The sequence below is a fragment of the Vombatus ursinus genome, unplaced genomic scaffold (genome assembly GCF_900497805.2).
Source record: "Vombatus ursinus unplaced genomic scaffold, bare-nosed wombat genome assembly UNPS02011572.1, whole genome shotgun sequence".
NCBI classification, from domain to species: domain Eukaryota; kingdom Metazoa; phylum Chordata; class Mammalia; order Diprotodontia; family Vombatidae; genus Vombatus; species Vombatus ursinus.
In genome coordinates, this window is record NW_020951350.1 from 2,946,604 (window position 1) to 2,969,255 (window position 22,652).

The 22,652-nt window shown below is 39.0% G+C and overlaps 1 protein-coding gene across 1 annotated transcript in view; it reads right to left on the minus strand.

Moving 5' to 3' along the window:
- Positions 1-9,751: 9,751 nt before the first annotated feature.
- ETF1 (eukaryotic translation termination factor 1) overlaps positions 9,752-22,652 on the minus strand; it is a 37,234-nt gene continuing 24,333 nt past the window's right edge. Inside the window, exons 5-11 of the mRNA XM_027856547.1 lie at positions 19,923-20,061; positions 19,348-19,538; positions 17,889-18,018; positions 15,445-15,600; positions 14,652-14,716; positions 12,452-12,599; positions 9,752-12,084 (exon numbers count right to left, since the gene is read on the minus strand). Of these exons, the coding sequence (XP_027712348.1) occupies positions 12,002-12,084; positions 12,452-12,599; positions 14,652-14,716; positions 15,445-15,600; positions 17,889-18,018; positions 19,348-19,538; positions 19,923-20,061 (912 nt within the window). The 3' untranslated portion in view covers positions 9,752-12,001. The remainder of the gene's footprint in view (positions 12,085-12,451; positions 12,600-14,651; positions 14,717-15,444; positions 15,601-17,888; positions 18,019-19,347; positions 19,539-19,922; positions 20,062-22,652) is intronic.

Below are 22,652 nucleotides of genomic sequence, written 5' to 3' on the forward strand. Positions count from 1 at the left end.
GTGTGTGTGTGTGTGTGTGTGTGTGTGTGTGTGTGTGTGTGTAGGGGAGGGAGGAAGAGTCAACTTACTATAATGATAATCAACAAAAAAGTACATTAAGTGCCTACAATTTGAAGAGTTAGGCATCCTGGGCAGGGAAATCAAGTGAAATTGAAATGATCACACAAAGCACTGGTTAGTCCATGGTTCCAAATTAGGCTCCCGAATCCCCCAATAAAAAGGGGACATAGAAAGGTCCTCACCTGCTCCAATCAATAAGCCAGGGTCCTCTCCCAGTAGCAGAAATATTGGCTATCTCATTATATCTGTGGAGGAGAAGCCCAGCTGAGGGTGAACAAGATCATAGAGTAGGGGGGTCAGTTGGCTGGCCAGAAGGGGACCCAGGTTTCCTGCCTCTCAACCCTTCATGGTCTCTAATCAGAAACTATAGGCAGCTTGAGGAGGGAATTTCCAGGGGCTGACCTTGATTTCCTGGCTCTTCGGCTTAAGGCTGCTTGACAAAGTAATGAGTCCATGGGGAAGGAAACTAGCAGGATGTGGGTGATGGATAGCTGAGCTCATTTCTGGTCCCTTTGGTACCCTTAGATTCTTAGTTGAGGGGGATCAGGAGTTTTTGCTGACTTGGAGTGGCTGACCAGCTGGAGATGAATGTAGGCTCTCCACAGAGTCTTCCTTGAGTAGTACTACTTGGAAACATTTAGATTTTCCTAAATCTAGCCAATCTTCAACATGCAGGAATCATGGAAAAACAGAGCTCACTCCTGGTCACCTTTTCTTACTCTAGGAGGTTGTTCTCTTTCCCTCTTCTTCCTTTTGATTTCTCCATTTCCTATTCTTCCTCCAATGACAGTTAATTGTCCATCTTCCCCTAATTTCCATCTTCTCTTTCCCACCCCAACTAAAGTCAGAGAGCTGATCCCAATTAAATCTGTAACTCTACCAGGAGGAAAAATCATTTATGGAATGGATTCTAGACTGGGAATCAGGATTCTTGGTTTCTAGTTCTACCTGTGTGACTTTCTGGAAAAAGAAAAAACACCACTGCTTTAGCTTTTTTTGTGGTGGCAAAGAATTGGAAATTGAGGGGATGCCCATCAATCGGGGAATGGCTCAACAAGTTATGGTATAGGAATGTAATGGAATATTATTGTGCTGTAAGACGAGCAGGCACATTTCAGAAAAACCTGGAAAGACTTACATGAACTGATACAAAATGAAGTGAGCAGAACTAGGAGAACATTGTACATAAGTAACAGCAACATTGTACAATGATCAACTATGAATGACTGAGCTCTTCTCAGCAGTACAATGATTCAAGACAATTCCCAAAGACTGATGATGGAAAATGCTATCCACATCCAGATGGAGTCTCAATGCAGATAGAAGCTTTTCTATTTTCACTTTTTTTTTTGGAAGTTTTCCCCTTTTGTTTTGTTTCTTCTTTCACAATACGCCTAAGATGGAAATATGCTTTACATGTGTCAGCTGGACCAACGGGCCTCTAGCCTGTGGATAGCTGGAGCTGAACAGAGCAAACCAGAGATGGTAGAGTCAGGAATCAAAGAAGTTAAATTTCAAAGTGAGGGAAACAGCTATCAAACAAGGACACATGTGCCCCCAGTAGGGGGACCCAAGGCAGTATTGGGAGGTCTCCATACTTTATAGCCATGACTTCAAAGTGAGCTGTAGCCCTGACAATGAGGGGTAACAGCAACAATGAGACAAGTTTGATGCATAGGGCTTCATGACCAGAACATGGGTACTTGTCCAAGCTTGCCCAAGCTCAGGGAACACTTGGTGCTGGTCAAAGCAATACCCTAATTATGTGATTTTGCCAGAGGGTAAATGCAAAGGATTGTTGTTATGCCAAGCTCAGGACACAGCTTGCTTACAGGGACTTAGTTCTGGAAAACAGGGTTCTCCTAATATCTTGACACATGATTGCATATATATATCCTGTGTCAAATTGCTTATCATCTTAAGGAAGAGGGAGGGAAAAGAGGAAGGGAGAAAAATTTGGAACTCAAAATCTTATAAAAAATGAAAGAGAAGAATTGTCTTTACATATAATTGGAAAAAAATAAAATAATATTTAAAAAAAGAAAAAAAAACCCACTGCTTTACCCTGGGCCTTGATTTCTTCCTTCCATGAAATAGGGAAAATAAGTGGGAGAGCAAAGGGATTATTAATAACAGCTGAACTTAATGTGGCATTTTAAGGTTTACAAAGTGCTTTACATATATTACTTCCTTTAATCCTCACATGTAAAGCATATTCTTTGGATATTATCATTTCAATTTTATAGAGAGGTTGAGTACTTTGCTCATAGTCACACAGCTAGTAGAAATAATAATGGCTAACATTTATATAGCCCTTTACGGTTTGCAAAGCATTTTATCTCATTTAATCCTCACAACAACCTTGTAAAGTAGATACTATTATTAGCCCCAGTTTACTTATAAGGCTGATGGAGCTTAAGTGATTTGTCCAGGGTCACGTAGCCAATAAGACCTGAATTGAAATCTGGCCTCAGACACTTACCCTGTCACCTTGGCCAAGTCATTTAACCTTTGTTTGCCTCAGTTTCCTCATCTATAAAATGGGGATGATAATAGCTCCTACCTCTTAGAGTTGTTGTGGGAATCAAATGAGATATTTGTAAAGTGCTTAGCATATAGTTTTGGAAGCAAGAATTGACCTCAAGTCTTCCTGAATCTCCAAGGACTCTATTCACTCTACCTTCCTAATGAATTATGTGTGTAAGGGCTTTTTAAACATGACTCCCAACAACCAAGGATATTATTACTTTATCACTTTATTGAACAGATAATTTTTTTTGACAATCAGAAACTCAATTGATCCTGATCCAAGGGAAACAAATTATAGCCGCCAAACAGCCAAAACATGTGACACAGAGTTCATATGCTAAGGTTCATGCATGTAACTCATTGAAGCACCCCTCAGGCCTAGCTCATAGCCTATTTACACTTATTTTAGTCTTGGCCCCAATTAACTTGGATACCTGGTTTCTGGGTTCAGATAGGTTAGAAGCAACAGGATAGGAGGAGATCAGGAGGGCCCTCAGACATCCAACAGCCTAACATTAAAGAGGAAGAAAAAATAACAGGCAGACTAATCTAGAGCTATTCAGTTTAGGAACAGATAATTCCTTTTTCTAAAATTATAGTTCATTCTTCCCAATTACATGTAACAAATTATAACATTCATTTAAAAAAAAATTGAGCTCCAAATTCTCTCCCTCCCTCCTTGAGAAGTAAGCAATTTTATATAAATTATACATGTGCAATCATGCAAAACATATTTCCATATTAGCCATGTTGCAAAAGAGAACACAGACCAAAAAAAACCCCAAGAAAAATAAAGTAAAAAAAGTATGCTTTGATCTGCATTTAGACTTAGGGACAGATATTTCTAACAAAACTCAATAGTTCCAGAAGATATCATTGTATTATATATAGCAGTGTTTATTTGTAAAGGCTTAGCATGGTGCCTGGAACACAGTAGGTGCTAGATAAATACTTAGTCTTCTCTCTCCCCTCACCAGAATAATATTGGATGGAGTCAACTCTAAACAGGTACCAAACGACATTGGTAGAAAGAATTCTCCATCCCAATGAAATCACAGATCTGATGCTTCCCCCATCCCCCACCAAGTAATAATAATAATAATAATGGACATTTACAATGATGATCCTGACTCATCAAAAACAATTATGTTCAACATTACTCTGCTTAGGGTCAGTTATGTGCCACAAAGGATAGAGTGCCAGGCCTGGAGTTAGGAAGACCTGAGTTTAAATATGGCCTCAGACACTTGTGTGATCCTGGGCAAGTCATTGAACCTGTGTTTGCCTCAGTTTCATCATCTATAAAATGGGGAGCGTAATAGCTCCTACCTCCCAGGGTTAATGTGAGGATCAAATAAGATAATTGTAAAGTGCTTCAAATTGTAAAGTGCCTGGTACATAGTAGGTGCTATTGAAGTGTTAGCTGTTATTAGTATTATTAGTAGCTTAAGGAGGAAGAGAAGGGTCAGGTGTGGTGTTGCATGCCTATAATTCCTGCTATTGGAGAGGCTGAGGCTGGTGGATCCTTGAGCTTGGGAGTTCTGAGCTACAGTGGGCTAGGGTGATCATGTCCACTGGAAGTCTGGCACCAATATGATGAACCCCCATGAAAAGGGGAGGGTGGTTCATCAGGCTGCCTAACGAGGCAATCAGGTTACCCAGCAGACAGGTTGAAAAGTAGGCAGGTCAAAATGCTCACCAGCAGTGGGACTGGGCAGTGAGTGGCATTGCATTTTCACCCTGGATGAAAGCCAAAAAAAAAAAAAAGGAGGGAGGGAGCAGAGAAGTACACAATATATTTTGCCAAGATTTCCATAAAGTCTTGATCCTTGATAGGGACAAGTTCCTCTTAGCTTGATTCATTCCTTGGCAATGTCAGCTAAATGAAAGATGAATGTACTGACCCTTCTCACCTGACCCAGGCATTTCTTGCTCAGCCTGACATTTATTGGGGCTGTATTTTGGGCTAGTTAGGACTTTGGAGGGATCGAGGAGAAATCTGAGGTAGCACTAGCCATAGGATGGGGGAGGCAGGGAGCTAATTAGCACTCATTCTATCTAGGATCTTCCTGCTCCTTCCAGATACAAATTCAATTGATTGATTAAATGATTGACTTTGGAGAGGGCAACCTACCTCTTCTTTCCCAGGTTATAGCGATCTCTCTCTCTCTCTTACTCATGGGGAAATTGAAGACCAGATAGGATAAGTACTCCAAGTAAAATCAAAGTGATTCAGGACAGACATGAAACTAAACCCTATTTTTCCTTACTCTTTAAGGTCTCTGCCAGCACCTACTACATTCCACAAATACACATCTCCACCCCTCAGTTTTAAGGGGCAAACCAACCTGCCTTGTCCTCTATCCCACTATCTTCAATCTCTCTTCCTGTCTCCTGGATCTTCTCTGCTGCCTACAAACATACCCATCTCTCCCCCATCTTAAAATAAATTCACTTGATTTCATCCATCCCTCCTGGGTATTTTCCCATATCCCTCTTCCTTTTTGTAGCTAAATGCCTTGAGAAGGCTGTCTAGAATAGCTGCGTCCATTTCTTTTCCTCTTACTTTCTTCTTAACTCTCTGCAATCTGGCTTCTTACCTTATTCATTGGTAACTAGTCTCTCCACATTTATTTTTTGATCTCTTAATGACCAAATCTAATGGCCTTTTCTCAATTCTCATCCTTTTTGACCTCTCTGCTGCATTTGACATTGTCAAGCACCTTCTTTTTCTTGATACTCTCTTCTCCCTACGTTTTCATGACACTGTTCTCTTCTGGTTATCTTTCTCTTCAGTCTCCTTTGCTGGATCTTCATCTTCATTCACACCTGTGAACTGTGGGTGTCTCCCCCCTCCCCAGACTTTGTGCTGGATCCTCTTCTTTTCTCCCTCTATATTATTTCACTTGGTGATCTCATCAATTCCCATGGATTCAATTTTTTTTTAAAATTAATCAACAATCACTTCCATAAGCTTTTGAGTTTTAAATTTTTCTCCTCCTCCCTCCCCACCTCCCTCCCCAAGACAGCATGAAATCTGATATAGGCTATACATATACATTCCATGGATTCAATTATTAACCATGCTGGTGATTCTCAAATCTATTTATCCAGCCCTGTCTCTGTTGACTGAGACTTCCAGTTTCAGATCACCAACTGCCTATTGGACACCTTGTCCTGTAGACATCTTAAACTGAACATGTTCAAAATGGAACTCATCTTTCTCCCCAGACCCTCCTCACTTCCAAACTTCCCTGTTATTGTAGAGGGCACCATCATCCTTCCAGTTACAAACTCACAACCTGGTTCTCATCCTAGACTCCTTACTCTTTCAACTCTCCCCTCCTCACCATAGCCAATCTAATCCAATTCTCAGGGGCTATCAATTTCACCTTCATATTATCTCTCACATGTGCTACCTTTTCTCCTCTGACACTGCTACTACTCTGATATAGGCCCTCATCATGTCATGGCCAGATTATTGCAATAGCCTGCTGGATGGAATTCTGGTCACAAGTCTCTCCCTACTCCAGCCTCATCCTCCACTCAGCTGTCAAGGTGATCTCCCTAAAACTCAGGTATGGCCACATCAACCTCCCTTCCCCTTATTAATAAACTCCACTGGCTCCTTGTCACCTATAGCAGAAGTGTCAAACATATGACCATGTGATACTCCCAAATGCAATGGGAACCAGATTAAAATAAAAGATAATGTTAATATGTGGTTTTCTAAGGCAATATGCAACCAGCAGGGATCCTTATGTACAGTTTAGTGGTCCCTGGCCCCACCCCTGCCACCACCCATTTTTACTTGATACCTCTGACCTACAGGATCAAACCTAAAATCCTTTCTGGCTTTTATAGCACTTCATAACCCATTCTCCCTTGCTCCCCCCCCCCCCCTTTCCAGTCTTCTTGCACCTTACCCTCTCTCCCCACCCACAACGTACACACTCTGTAATTCAGTGACACTGGCCTCCTTATTGCTCCTCAAACAGGACACAACATCTCTGGGCATTGTCAGTGCCTGTCCCCATACCAGAAATACTCCCCTCCTCATCTCCATCTCCCGGTTGCCCTAGTTTTCTTCAAGTTCCAACTAAAATTCCATCTTTTACAAGATCCCAATCTCTTTTTAGTTGACTAAAATTTCCCTCTGTTGATTATTTCCAGTTTAATCCTGTACATAACTTGTTAGTGTGCTGTCTCCCCCACTAGTCTGTGAACTCCTAGAGATTAGGATTGTCTTTTATCTTTCTTTGTAACTCTACAGAGCAATACAGTAAGCACTTAAATGTTTAGTGACTGATCATTTTGGATTCCTCTACCCCAGAGATTCTCAAAGTGTAGTCCACAGTCCCCAAGACACTTGCAGGCAGTCTGAGATGTTAAAAATATTTTTCACAATAGTAAGATTTTATTTGCCTCTAAAAATTCCTTTTTCCAATCACATTTCTATGACACCAGATATTCACGTACTTCAACCAAAACATAGCACAAAAGACTGAATGAAGCAGACATTAAAGAAATTTGCAAGAATACGGAAAAGAATGCTATTCTTCTCACTAAATTTTTTTTGGAAATCTGTAAAAAATATTATTTGTTACTATGCAATGGGTTTATTTTTAACTGTTTTAAAAATTGTTTCAATTTCCAATATGGTACATAACGATAGATATAACCCACACAAATCAAAGTTCTTTGCCGTCCTCAAAAATTTTTAAGTGTAAAGGGCTCCTGAGACCAAAGTTTGAGAACCACTGCTCCACTCTAATGCCTTTCTTTACACCTCCATTATCCTTAGCTGCAGCGCCATCTAGTGGCCCCCCAGAGCAATGTCACTTGTGTCAAACAGAAGCTCCTGGGGTAGGACAGTCTCCCAGAAGCCTTTGGTCTTTACCTGAGATAAAAAGGGTTGAAGCCAAAATCAAATGAGATAATGTATGTAAAGTGCTTTGCAGACCCTAAATTCTTTGTGTTAGCTCTTATTTAATTAGAAGTTTATTAAGTTTTGTTGTTTCTCATTTGTTTCAGTCACATTCAATCCATTTGGGGTTTTCTTGGCAGAGATACTGGATTGATTTGCCATTTCCTTGTCCAGCTTCTTCTGCCAATGAGAAAACTGAGACAAACAGGGTTAAGTGACTTGCCCAGGGTCATACAGCACATGTCTGAGGCCGAATTTGAACTCAGATCTTCCTGACTCTAGACCTGACACTCTATCACTGTTCCATCTAGCTGCCCTTTTTATTAAGTACCTATCTGCAAAGTTCTGTGCTAGGAACCAGTTTGGGAAAAGACACAAGGAGGCTTAAAATATGTACATATCTCATATATACACATATATAGTTAAATTCCTCCACAACATAAGCTTTTACCTGTGCAAACTATTCTTGGGTATTTGCTGATAACCTGGGCTTCCTCACTGACTTATGAGACCTTTGTAGTCCTCCAAAGAGAGCCGTCTTCCAGGCCAACAGCCAGGTTTGTTGTAGCTTGAGGAAGAGATGTCACACCATAGGGGTGGAGCTTGACAGGTGAGAAAAGGGAGGCCACACAGCTGGCACCCATTCTAATTGGCAGCAAGAGTGAAGCTGGCCCAGGGTTGAAATTTCATCCTGGCTTCTAGCCATGTAGACAGTGCCAGGCTGGAAGCAACATGAGCCAGGGAACAGACCTGTAAGTGCCGTAAGATTTCCAAGAGTGTACCACAAGCCATGACCTATATATTGGACTAGTGTGGTTTCCTGACAGTGAACCTCCATGTGCAATGCCATTCTTAAAAAGGATTTTTTTTCCCCTATTCTGGTCCTGGGCATGTGGGACTTTCTGGGTCTCAGGAACCAGTCTGTAAGTTTCATGGTTTCAATGAGGAAAAAAATCTTTAGGTAAAATTAGCCAATCAAAATTCAGATCTCAAACCAAGAAACCATTATCAATTTTTGTGTTATTGTTAAGTACTAAATGTGTGGAAAACACCTTGAAAAAAAACATAAAATAAGTATGGATTTATATGAACTAAAGTAAAATGAAGTAGAACCAGAAAAACTATACACAGTGATTCCAACAATGTAAATAGGCCAACAAATTGAAAAAGGTTCCAAAATTATGATGACCAAGCTGGCCCCAAAAAAGAGATGAGGAGACAATTTCCCCAACTTCCCCCACCCTTGAGAAGGTGGGGAACCACGTGAATGAGAGATACTGCAGATTGCTCAACATCTTGGAGAGGGAAGAGGGGAGAGAGAGGGAGAAAAATTTTAAAACTCAAAAGCTTATGGAAATGATTGTTGATAAGTCAAAATAAATTAATGAATGTGAGATACTGAATACATTAGACTTTTTTGATGTTTTCACACATCTTTGTACTTCCTTATAAGGGATGGCTTGCTGTGAGGGGAAGGAGAAATACAGTGAGAAATACGATATAATTTACTTTTTAAAAAAGAAAAAGCACATTTCTAAATGGACTTTAGAAACAAGTTTTTCTGAAACTCCACTCCACAAAAAAAAAAAAAGACCAATATTTTCATACCAAAGCCAGCTTGTGAACTCTTAAGGATTCTAAGTATTTCATTTTTCAGGAGTCCGGAGCACTCATTCTTGCTTACATCTGAGACTGGGAGAAGGCCAAACCACACATTATGTAAAGTTAGCCTATGGAAGTATCTCAGAATCGTGGACTAAAGAATTTTGTTTGACTACCAAATGAACTTAGATAAGAGCCCTTCTTCCCACTCTTAACCCCTGGGAATGGTACTGAAGAGTATTTCGTTCTCAACAGTTAGAACCTTTAGACAAAGCTTGAAATTGGGGTGGGTAGGAAAACTTTACCCTAATATTCCCAAAGACTAGCACTTATGTCTATGAAGAGGACCATATTGTAAAATAAGAGGCAGTCTGGAATTACTTGGGTCTGTTAAAAAATCCAGATTCTAAAGAGACTTTAAAGAATTGTAGCCATCCTTCCCCAACCAATGAACTTCAGCAGGACAGTTCTCTACCTGCCCAACCACAGGGTCACTCAACCCAAAACCTGGAGAGAAGCCAATACACCAGTGACCATGGACTGACTGGAATGTGGGTCTCAACAGAGTTAATACCCCACCCCCCTACCACAATGGCACCCAGTACCAGTCCTAAAAAATCTCAAGCACACAGATTATATTCTTAAATATGGTTTAATACTCTTCTCCATTTCTGTACATCACAACACCAAGATTTCGCTGCTTAGGATCTCTCTGCAGAGGCTATATAGAATGCGAAGGCTACGATTTTCACCCCCTCATATGTGTATGTGTAAGTGTAATACATATCAGTATATATTGATACACACATCAATATATAATGCAATATATATCACCGAAGAGAACACATTGATTAAAGAAATACAAAAATTTGGCATCATTTCCAAACTTAAATAGTAAAAATAAAAACTACAAAAAAAGGAGCTGCATACCCTAAATGTATCATGTGAAACAACAAGCAGTATATTCAAATATGTAAATTTACATCCAATTTTTCTGGTCTTGTCATATCACATTAGACCCATTTACAATGGCAAAACCCTAAGGTACTGCTGCGAAGAGAGCAAGTTTGTTCACACTTGGGTTTTCTGCAAATAAACAGCAGAGCCCAAAGCAAAAGCCTGTTCTGGTGAAGCCTCCCAATCCAGTGAACACCCAAACATTTACTCTTACTGGGAGATTGACACATCAGGTTACACATTGACAGACAAGTCATTTGGACCTCAGAGTACAGTGTGAGAACCAGAAGCGTTACATTTTAAGACATACTCCCTTCATTCAAGTGAAACAGGATTATTGGAACGATATGCAAGTCTGCAACCTTGGAACAAGAAGTTGGTTCAGACCAGTAAAGCTACGAGTGACTGAGTCAAAAGTCAGTGAAGAAGCAGTCAGGCACGAAAGTGTGAAAAGTACCCAGTCAGGAAACCAAATGAACCCCACTACTCTCCATCAGTATGTGGGGGATATACCACATTGACTTTTAAAACCACTGGCTGAAAGTCCATTTGGTACACTTTATTCATTGCTATCACGGGGGTATATTCTACACTTTATCCACTGTTACTTTCTTGGGTATTCCACAGCACTGCACGTGAGCTGGGTACAAGTCCAACTTACTCCCCAGCAGCCAAGCTCAGGCTTCATATTTTGGGGGCCATTTTTGAATCCAACATGGTTAAGTCCTTGATGCCAGGAGCTGGGTCCTGCCCCTTCCCAGCCCCCTTGTCCCGACTTCCCATGTGAGTGATGCTTGTGCGTCCCAAATTCTAAAAAGAAGCTCCAGGCCCACCAGAAAGTTTTGAGGGTTTCTAATCACATGCACGGGCATACACGTCTTATCTGTTGTCCCTGTGAAACATCTTTCAATTTTTTTTTTAAATCAAAAAATTCACATAATCTCATGCTGTCCCAACACAAGGAAAACACAACCACCTCCCTTTACCAAGGAATAGACCCGAGTGTAAAAAATAAAAATTTCTTTAAATTACTTTGCTTCCACTTAAGTTGCATGTTTTATTTCTCACAATCCCAGCACAGGTGCCCCATTACTCCCCTCCCCACCCCCCCCCCCCCCCGCTACCCCCAAACTAGTTTCTAGCAGGCTAAGATCCTGGGCACCCTCCTTAGAGCATACAGTGATGACAGCTCCTGAAACTTGGGCACAAATGCTTCTGCACAATGGATGTGAGTAAACAGTCCAGTGACCCAGTGATTCCTAAGTCAGTTTGAATGTGCAGTGCAACTTGTACCCTCTGAACTGACCGCTTGGGGTATGTGGGGTGTGGGTTTAGGGGAAAGAAGCTGACGTTGCCTTCTGTTATTTTACCCTTTCAACATTAAACAGAGACCAAGAGAGAAATGGTTCCAATATTTCACCACATATATTTCTTCTTATGCAGTCTAAGCTGAGAATGCCATGTAAATGGGTCACCGCGAAATGCAGCAATTGAAATTTTCTCCAATCAAAATAAGAAACAAACCAGTATGATCTTACTTCTATTAACTTTTGAAGGTTTTACAGCAGTTAAAGTATTTTTGCTTCTATGTATGAAGGTTAAAAAAATCATTTTTTTTTTTCATAAAATACAAGAGCAACCAATTTCACCATTGAGTAAAAGTAAAAACTGCGATTCTTTTTTAAATTAGTCCAAAGTGGCATTTAGGAACTTAGTAGTTTGCTGCTGCACTGACACCATGACAAATCAAAGTGTAAGGTTGGGTTTTTTTGTTTCTGTTTTGTTTTCAATATCCAATGCTCATGGATCAAGTTCTGGAAATGTTCCAATCATAAGGCAGGGATCTGTTTTGTTTCCACCACGCATTTGCTCCTTGGGTTGGATGCTGGAGGGCGAGGCACGTTTTGCCGGACCCAGGTCGACTACCTAGTAGTCATCAAGGTCAAAAAATTCATCATCTCCCCCTTGGTATTCCATTCCCTGGAAATCTACTCGGTACCGCAAGATACCTGGGGGGGAACAAACAAAGAATAAGCTATTGTTTCCAGACAACATGAAAAATAGGTAAGCCTAGCTTTGCTATGGAATCAGAGAAGCCCAAATTAGCCAAAGGGAAGAACCCCAAGCCAAATTTCCAACTCCTCCTTCGCTCCTTTAGGCTCTTGTTCGGTTTGGACGCTTGCATGAAATAACGAAACTGCCATAAGCCACTCCCACCCCCACACCAAGGCTGATTAAGATGAAAACATGGCAGAGAAAGAGCTAGGTTCCCTCAGGCTAAGTCAACTGTCCAAAGACACTGAACAATACCTGAAACTGGGACACTGAATAAGCATTTCAGAGACCTTAATATCATGTTTAAAATTTGTTGCTTACCTCCAATTCCACCAAATCCTTTCACAAACTGGGATCCTTCCTGTGACTTGTCTGTAACAATTTCCAATGTTGCTCCAAATTTTTTATAGTTGTTAGCAAACCATTCCAGTAGTGGCATACTCTCTATCAGCTCATGTTCCTGTCCTGTCTGTGGGAGAAGACAGAACGAGGAATACAAAGACAATCACATGAAGTTAGTCTGGCTTTGATGTCAGCTCCATTGACAGCTAGATTCCTAAACCTGAAAATTTGTTACACAAAACTTTTCTTGAGTTTTACCACATCAAAAGATACTCTAAGATCTCAAAACAATATCTCCTAGTTTTTAGCTTCAATAGTTTGGACACCACACACGACAGTATTAGATTTCCAAATTATGATTTATAATTTTTTATAATTTATAAAATTTCGTAATTTATAACTGCAAATTATGATTCTTTACTGTTTGCTTCGTAAGTCAAACTACTTAAAGAGTCCCAGGAAGCACTAAGACACTCCCAGAGCAGCTCTACCAGGCCACTTTTCTAGAAACACACAGAAGAATAAGACCCTCAAACTCAGAATTGAAGAAGGAGCTCTTTGAGAGAAACCAGACTGTGAAGCTGATACCAGATCAAACACCTCAGGCTTTAGGATATATGTATACCCAACTCGAAGAAGTCAGTCCAAGACTTAGTTTTTCAGATGACCAAGATAAAGAGGAATGAAGAACTTATTGTATGACTTGATTAAATTTTCCTATTTTTGGGAAAGGATATGATATAAACTGATGTAGAGATAGGGGACTACGGATATAGAGTATTAGCAGACTATCAGACTCAGTTGATTTGTTATGCTGAATTGCCCTCCTTTTTTCTCTTTATTGTTACAAGTGTTCAATGGGTAGGGGAAGAGGTGGGGTGTATTCAGAAATGAAGGTGACAGAAAAAAAAGATTTCATCATTTAAAAAAATTCTTTAATGAAATCTTTTTTTTCTATAACCTTTAATTTTGAATATATTTCTCCTCCCACCCAAAGCAAGCCAGCCCTGTAACAAAGAGAAGAAAAAAAGAAAATAGTTAAGCAAAACTAACCATTAACTTTGTGTGACATTATATGCAATATTCCATCCCTGCGGTCCTCCAACTCTGCAAAGAAGTTCTTTTTCCCATCTCTTCTTCAAAACCAAGTTTGGGGAGCAGCATTCAGTTTGGTTATTATATATAATTTTGAAAACCTTTTACACTGTTGTATTTATTGTGTATATTTTCCTCTGGTTCTCTTTACTTCACTCTGTATCAGTTAACATAAGCCTTCTATGTTCTCTGAATTCTCCATTTTCATAATTTCTAGTAAAAAGTGTTACTTCTTTTTCATGTACATGAGACTTTTATAACTTTGACCTCATTGGGGTGCATGCCTAACTTAGGATCTCTGGTTTAAATGGTACACATTTTAGTCATTTTCCAAGCGACTTTCCACAACTCAAATTCCTTTCCAGAATGGCTAAACCATCCACAGCTACATTATCAGTGTATTAGTGTGCAGGGCAATCTCACATGGTACATAGTTTATAATTCTTTTTTTGTTTATATCCTTTACTACTTATCCATTGAGGTATTACATATTTGTGTCAGTTCACTAGTTTAGATATCAGGTCCATCACATAGTTGATGCAGATTTCCCCTAATCAATAGCTTTTCCTTATCATACACTTGCTCTCACAAATTCATTGATGCAACAGCTTTTCAATTTGTGATTGCTTCTTTCATTTGTTTGGTTAAGAACTTTGCCATTAGTGATAAGCTGTGACGAATACCTGATCTGGTTTTCATTTAAATTTTTTTATGACATGACTTTTAAAATTCAGGTTCTATATTCACTTTGAGCTTATTGTGGCATACAGTGTAAGATGTTGGCCTCAAGTTAATTTCTGCAAATTGTTTTGACAGTTTCCAGTTGAAAAACAAAATTAAACCACAAAAAGACTCAGGTTTAAGTCCTCACACTGCTGTCTCATAAACAAGACTGCACTATATTAAATGAAAGGGCTGAAGCTGGCATTTTAATAATCCAGTGTTTACTAACCCAAGAAACAATGAGAATGTTAGAGCTGGAATCCTCTGATTTTTACAGATTAGGAAATTTGAGGCCCAAAGAGTCACTTTAGGTCAAATAGCTAGTTATGACAAGAGTTCGGAACCAAAGACCTATACATACCTCTTTGTCTGTAAAGTGAGATTTATCCTTCTCTTGCTCTGGAGTCAAATACAGAATCTTCTCTTCTATAGATTTTAGGAGACAGAAGGAAAAAATAAAAAGGATAAAAATAAGTCTAGTCTTGATGGATTCAAAATTATTGATCTACCAGGTGAAGGAGAAGTTCTGAAACTGCTGTATAGATTAACCTAAACACCCATTTAGGATGTATTAAGAACTTGCAATGTGGGAATGGGTTAAAGGGAAATACATAAAACAAACAAAACTTCAAAGAAAAAATTATTCCTGTCCTTAATGAGATAATAATAAGTAGCATTTAAATACCACCTACTTTGTGCCAGACACTGTGCTAAGCATTTTACAATTATTATCTCATTTGATCCTGACAATAATCCTGGGAGGTAGGTGCTATTATGATCCCTGTTTTACAGATGAGAAAATTGAAACAGAAGTTAAGTGACTTGCTCAGAGTCACATAGCTATGAAGCATCTCAGGTCAGATTTGAATTCAGGACTTCTCTGACTAGCGCTAGATAGAGCCCACTGTGTTACCTCACTGGTTCAAAAAGAATATAATTACTGAGAATAATCCATAGGTGTGTCTATGTACTTATTTCAGAAAGAACATTTTTTTTTTTGAGAAAGAAAAGATAGAAGGGGTGGAAGAGAGGCAGTGACAATAAAGTCTGCTTTCTTGATGCGCATGAAACCATTCAGTGGACCTTTAAGACTGTCCCAGCCACCCTGAATTCCTAAAAAAGAATAATTCCATTACTCTATTAACTTATCCTACCTTCTGTGCCTTGGCAATGAAGAACATATCTCATTATATCTAGATTTTCATAGACTATCAGGATCTCTACAGCTCCCATTTCCAAAGCCTTTAGTGTGTCTTCAACTCCAAAACAGTATTTCCCGGTGTCTTGGCTAATTTCATCAAAGTATCTTCCTATAATTAGAAGATGCCCAAGAGGACAAGTCAATTGAATGGTCCAACAAACATTTATTAAACACCTACTATGTATAAAGTATTGGCTAGATGCTGGGGATAGAATGATAAAAATAAAACCATCCTTACCCTCAAGGGGCTTCCATTCTACTGGGGGAGACATCATGTATAACAATTAATACGAGATATATATATATATATATATATATACACAAAGTAATTTTAAGAGGGGGATCAGGAAAGGTGTCAGGAAGTAGCACCTGAACTATGCTTTGAAGGAAGCTAATAATTCTACAAGGCAAGGATAAGGAGGATGTGGTAGGTGGACCACTATGAACTGAGAACAGCAAGCAGTTTGCCTCTAATGGAAAGAAAATGAAGGGAACTGATATAAGATTACAAAAGATAAGTAGAAGCCAGATTGCAAAGAACTTTAAATGCCATACTAAAGGAATTCTACTTTATCCTCAATGTGATAGAAAGCCATTGAAGATTTTTCGATAGTGGAATAACATGGTTAGATCTGTTTTTAGAAACAATTTGGCAGCTAGATGGAGAAAGGACTGGAGAAGGAAGAGACTAAAATCAGGGAAATCAATCAGAAGGCTTTCACAATAGTCCAGGAGAGTGATAAGGAAGAGATTGAGTGGAGAGAAGGGGATGGATGCATGAAATATTATAGACCGCTAACTGACTGGATATAGATATTGAGGAAGAGAGGAATCAAGAACAATCCTAAGGTTTTAAACTTGGGTGACTAGGAAAATGGTGGTGACAGAAAAAAAAAAGTTTAGAGAAGGGAAGGAAGGGGGGCAGGGAACAACAAGTCTATTGAAAACATTTTGAATTTGGGATGCCTGTAGGATAACCAGTTAGAGATGTCTAGCAGGCAGCTGGTTATAAAGATGGGAGTTCAGAAGACAGTGTAAGGCTAGATATATATATATATAGCTATAGAAGTCATCACCAAAGGAGAGAACAAAGAGGGTCCAGGATAGAGTTTTGGTGGATATAGGAGGGGAAAGGATGATTTGGTAAAGGAGACCAAGAAGGATGAGTCAGGTCAGGGAAGAATCAAGGAAGATCAGTGTCACAGAAGCCAAGAGAATATATGGGATCTAAGAGGAAGGAATGGTCAGTAGTGTGAAAAAGCTGCAGAGGTAAGAACGGCCGAGGACTTTTAAAAAGGTTATTCAGTTGAGCAGTTAACAGGAGAGAAGAGTTTTAATGAAGTTGTATGTAAGCTTAAACTACAAAGGCTTGAGGAGAGGGAGGTGAGAAAAACAGAGATGAGTGTAAACAATCCTTTCCAGGGGTTTGGATATTAAAAGGAGGGATAAAGGATAACTTTTCAGAAATGCCAGTCAAGTAAACATTTAAAGATCAGGGATATCTGAGCATGTTTGCACATTGAAGGGAAGTAATGAGTAGATAAGGACAGAGGGGGAATGACTTGAGGGGCAAGCTCCTACAGATGTGAGGTAGTGGGATCAGAAATATAAGTGGAGCATTTTTAGGCTTGGCAAGAACAGAACTAGACTAGAAGAGAATGGAAGATGAAGATGGGTCTGTCAGGAAGTGCAGAGTGGGCAAGAATAGCGAGCTCATGATGGATGGTCTCCATTTTTGCAGTAAAGTAGGAAGTCAGAGAAAAAGGTGACATCTTGTAGAGAACGTGACAGCCAATCAGGGAAGAAAAAAAGGACTGCCATGCAACAGTGAGGGCCCAGTTGGGTTTAGAAAACATAGCATTTGTAGTGGAACTCATCAGTATGATTATACTATTTTCTTCAGGAGTGTTTAGCAGCATATAATTAGGAACAGAGAAGGCAGACAGTCAGTAAAGATATAAATTAACTTGTATCTTCCAAATGCAGCCCAAATCATTGGAGAAAAAAAGAAAGCTTACAACACATTGAAGATAAGGTATAAGATGATTCTCCTCCCACTCCCCCACCCCACCAGCAATGGTCAAAATTTTACAGAATGATACACGAAAGGGAGTATTGGTGCTCTGGGGACAGTTTTATATACATGAGCAATTCTTAGGCTAGGATCACCATGAAACACACTTATTGTTCATATCTTCAGATTCATAGAATTTTAAAGTTGAAAGGGACCTTCAAGAACATTATTCTAACAGGACCCTAATTAATTTTCTAATTATTCCTTCCTATTACCTTCCTATACCTTTGAAGCAAAAAAGTAACCTGCTTCAAAGATGGGAAAATACTGGTATAGGGAAAACCCTAAGGATACTATGGAAATTAGCTACATTCCATCCATACCTATTAGTTTCTTCTCTTGAATGAATTTCACGTTGGAGAGGACTTCAGTAGACAACTCAATTGCCTGATTGAATCCATTTTCACCACCATAGGAGATATCAACTAATTTTAAAACTTTCGATTGCAATCGCTTTGACACAAATAAAAAAAACATCATCAGTATTTTCAAAGCACGGCATTATGATCACTGGGTCAAGTAAGTTTGAATTTGGGGGTTTAGGAGAGGAGACAGGTTCAGTTTACTGAGTGTAGGCTCTGTTTTCACTATGGAATACACTGTTAGAGAGACTTCCCTAGTCAACCACAACTGACCGTCTCTCTACCTATTCTGAGACCTTCAAAGAGCTTAAACACAAAAAGAATTTGCTCTTGGAGTGGGGAAAGCTGTCTCTTCCTGTCAAGCTATCTGATGAAATAAAAAATACCTCTGTGGTTTTACCTAATGAATCACAAGGTCATAGCTTTAGAGTAAGGGAATTTTGAGGTAATTTATTCCAACCCCTTTATTTTATAGATGAGGAAACTGATTTGTCCAAGGACATATAGCTCCTAAATAGCTGAGCTAGGATTTGAACCCAGGTGCTCTTAACTTCAATTGAGCAATCAGAGTTGGAAGGAAACCCATACCCAAGCAAGAATCACCCCCCTGTTCTAGTGTGGAAGGGACCTTGAGTTCGTGAAAGTTCTGCCAGTATCTACCAAACCAGAAAGTCTTTAGAGTGTGGTCCCAGTGACTGAGCATGTCTGCTGCCTGAGGTCCAGCTGAATCAAGCATAGAGAAGCTTTTCCCAGAAGGCTGGCTACCAGGTGACAAAAGTTTTAGGGCCTGATGATCCACGAAAACAGGCACAAACTAGATCTTTCTGATCAGGGAACTTCTCTGAATTGAACCAGCATCTTAGTGAGGATTCAAGGCATTTGCAATCCTCATTTTTTTCAGATCCAATGTGTCAATGCTTACCCTTATTTCAGCATGGATGAATACCCTTGGTATTATAAGAAGTGGAAAGGGAGAAACAGCAAAGAGGGACAATGATCTCAGCCTTGGCAAGGCACAAACCAGAAAAAGATAGGGAAAACACAGCTCTTTAACACAAATGAGTGACCCTTTACAAAATGACACGTTTCTTTGGAATAAAACAATTTCTAAAGCACTGCTCTGTGTTGCTCCCTCAACCATATATCTCTCCTATCTTCTGTTCTAATCCAGATCTCCTTTACATCTCCTTACTTTCTCCCAGAATAAATCAGAAGTTAACCTACAGTAGGAAACAATTCCTTTTAACACTAAATCTCTATTATTTAAGCCAGAATACTTACACTAGCTATCACTGAAACTGGGTTCTCTAGCTTCCAAAAATACTAGATGCATGAGTCCCAATGCTGATTTGCCAAGGTTCACGAGCACTCTTAACCCTAAGGCACATATAATGAAAAGCTCCCCCTCTATTTCACTCACCTGATCAAACATGTCAGATTGACTTAGTTCAGTTTTGAAGTCAGCTGATCCAGCTAAAACGAGACCAGCCACATTCACTTTGTCCCCAGAAATAAACAGCTGCACAGCAGTTTCTGCTACCTTTCTTACATAGTTGTGTCGTTTTTCCATTCGTAAACGGGCAAAACGCAAGGCAGACTGACCTCCCCTACCTTTGAAACAAAGATATAGTGTGAGTAAGACAGAGTAATGATTTCCAAGAAAAGCAAAAAAAAAAAAAAGAAAATTTTTTTTACCAGGCTGATTCACTCCTCAAATGGATTACAGGCAGTCAAATAAATGAAATTATTATTCTTTATTACTTGACTAGATTAAATGATTAACCTTTAGCATTTAACAAGATAGATTTAAACCTCAGATTTCTAGCTTACTATTTTGAAAATTTCAGAAAGGATAAATCACATCTTCAATCATTCAACAATATCTCCAAGCCTACAATCTATATTTTACTCTGCTGTTCTTTTTTCACACGACTTCAGCTTTCCTATTATTGTTAGGAGAAAGACAAATGAGTTCGTGTTCTCTTCCTAGTTTACCGTGTTTCTTTGGGAGATCCACAGTGAATTTGTGCAGGACTTCTCTTGTGTTTCCTTGCAGAGTGCCAAAGAGTGCACCACTACCATCTATTACAATAAAGCCAAACTTGCTATCATCAGACAGTAGCGCTGTAAGAGCCTAGAAAATGAACATCACACAATAAGCAGACATCTTAATGACTCAGAGCAAAAATTCTCTGCGAACTAAGATACCATAAACAACAGGACATGCTTTGCTCATGAGAGGTGCTTTAAAGTTTGCTGAACTGAATGAGAATAAACACACAAAACAGATTTCTTTTGACATTTAAGATAGTGGTGCTGTAGTAAAATGGCTAATGATGCTAACTTCAGATATAACGTAACTGATTTCTAAGAGTTTTGAACCTTACTGGAGTTTTCTGAGGACATTAAGAGGACTGTGGAACATCTCGATGTACTTCATGACCAAAAGATAGAAAAGGTAACAAGTACCCAATTTATTAAAAGGAGATTGTCATTTTGAACTTATCTTTGTAATCCTATTTAAACAAGGCAGAGGAAAGAACTAAAAACCTCAGAAAACTCATGATTTGTAAAATTTACAAATTAAGGATCCGAGTTTCCATTGTTGAAAACAACTTGTCATATAATCTTCCTTCTTTGAAGTAGGCCTACCTAAGAAGTGTGAAATTAAGAACAAGTATCTGAAAAGGTGGTCTTCTGGCTCAAGAATATAATTTCCTATGATACATTTGTCATTTTTGTCTGAACACCTGGGATGATCTCATTGGTGCAGATCAATCCCTCCACCAATGCAGATCAGTAAAACTTATCCATAACTTGTAATCAATCAACAAGCAATTCTTAAATTGGTTATGTGCTCAGTGCTGTGGGTACAAAGGTAAAATCAAAATAGTCCCTGTTCTCAGGGAACTTATAATCTAGTCAGAGGAAACAATATGTATATGTACCTGTATAGGCATACAAAAAATAGATACAAGGTAAAATTATGGAGGAAGGCACTAGTGACTAGGTGTTAAGATTAGGTGATTTGTCCATGGTCAAATAGATAAAATGTGTAAGAGGTGAACTCTGACCCTAAGACTAGAACTCTATATACTAGGCCATACCACAAAAATGAGATCTTTTTCAATGGGGAAAAAAAGAGAGAAGGGGGCAATATAGTATTTAAATGACATCTGGCTACAAACTTCAACATAAGGAAACTTCTTGGATATCAACAAAACTCCCTACAATCTTAGGTTTTAAAAACACAACTAACCAAACCAAGGATTCAAGAGTTTGGGAGGAAAAACCCTTTTCTTAGAATAAAATTTTCACCTCCAATTTCCCATCCCCCATATGGCAAAGTAGGAGCTTTTAGGACAAGATGATAGTTTATACCCTACAGGCTTGGCAGAATGACAGTTGTTGGGTGGTAACCTTCTTACATTTCACTTTAAATAGGAAATAGGCAAATAGTGTCTTTAAATATCAACCAGAAAAGTACAGATTAATCACTGTGATCAAGAGTCTGTTCTATTTTTTTTTAAATCAATCTTGGAACAGATGTTTTCCTATGTCTACCATGCAGTAATTAGTATCAAGGAAGGACTGTTGCACGTGTTAATGAAGTTATATTCTTCTTCTTCTTTTTTTTTTTTGGTGAGGCAATTGGGCTTAAATGACTTGCCCAGAGTCACACAGCTAGTGAGTGTTATGTGTCTTGAGGGAAGATTTGAACTTAGTTCCTCTTGAACCGAGGGCCGGGGCTCTATCTACTGCACCACCTAGCTGCCCCTGAAGTTATATTCTTAATGGTGATCTGTTACACTGGCTTGAGGGAAACCAAATATAATACTGCCACCTGTGAGAAACACATATTCTTCCAAAGTATTCTCCATTAGCCGACACAATTAGCTTAACTTTGATTCTGACGGAGAACAAACTGAACTGTACACCAAGTTACCCCTGCTAAGGCCAAAGGAAGCAGAACAAGGTAGATTACACATTATTCTTCCTTTGGGAAGAAGTTAAGATTCAGAAAAACTAATGAAGGTAAACTCATTAAGTAAGTTAGGGTGTCAGGAAACAATGAAAACCACAAAATTCAAACTGTGGCATGATTAAGCCATAATCAGGTAAAGTGTAACAGGATGGTGACTTCTTGTTAGAAACTTCTGACAAAAAATATTTTCCAAGTCTGTGTTATATCATTAAGAGATGCAGCAAAGGAGATTAAGTCCCTGTTTTCATGATTGCCTACGTATAACCTATATCAGACTGCTTGCCATCTTGGGGAGGGGGAATGGAAGGGAGGGAGAAAAAATTTGGAACTCAAAACTTTATTAAAAAAAAAAAAATGAATGTTGAAAACTATCTTTACATGTAATTGAGGGGAAAATACTATTTCCAGAAGTCCGTGTTTTGTGTCATCAAAATTTCCAAAAGTCACCTGAATTGCTATCAATTTACCCAATATCATCCATTGGATGAATGCCCATTCTTAGTCCACTGTAGAATTTTTTCTACTACCACGGTCCATGAAAGGCAAAAGAACTGAACCAGGAGCTGATTTCAAATTCTGGATTGTCCCACTGACTATGGGTATGGGTCACTTTAGTGAGATCTTCTATCTACTAAAATTACTAACACCATTGCAAAGCCATCAAAATACATGATCCGAAAGGAGGTTCCCAAGACAAATTGTGGTAGTGCACAATATGCTTATACGTTATTGAGATGTTT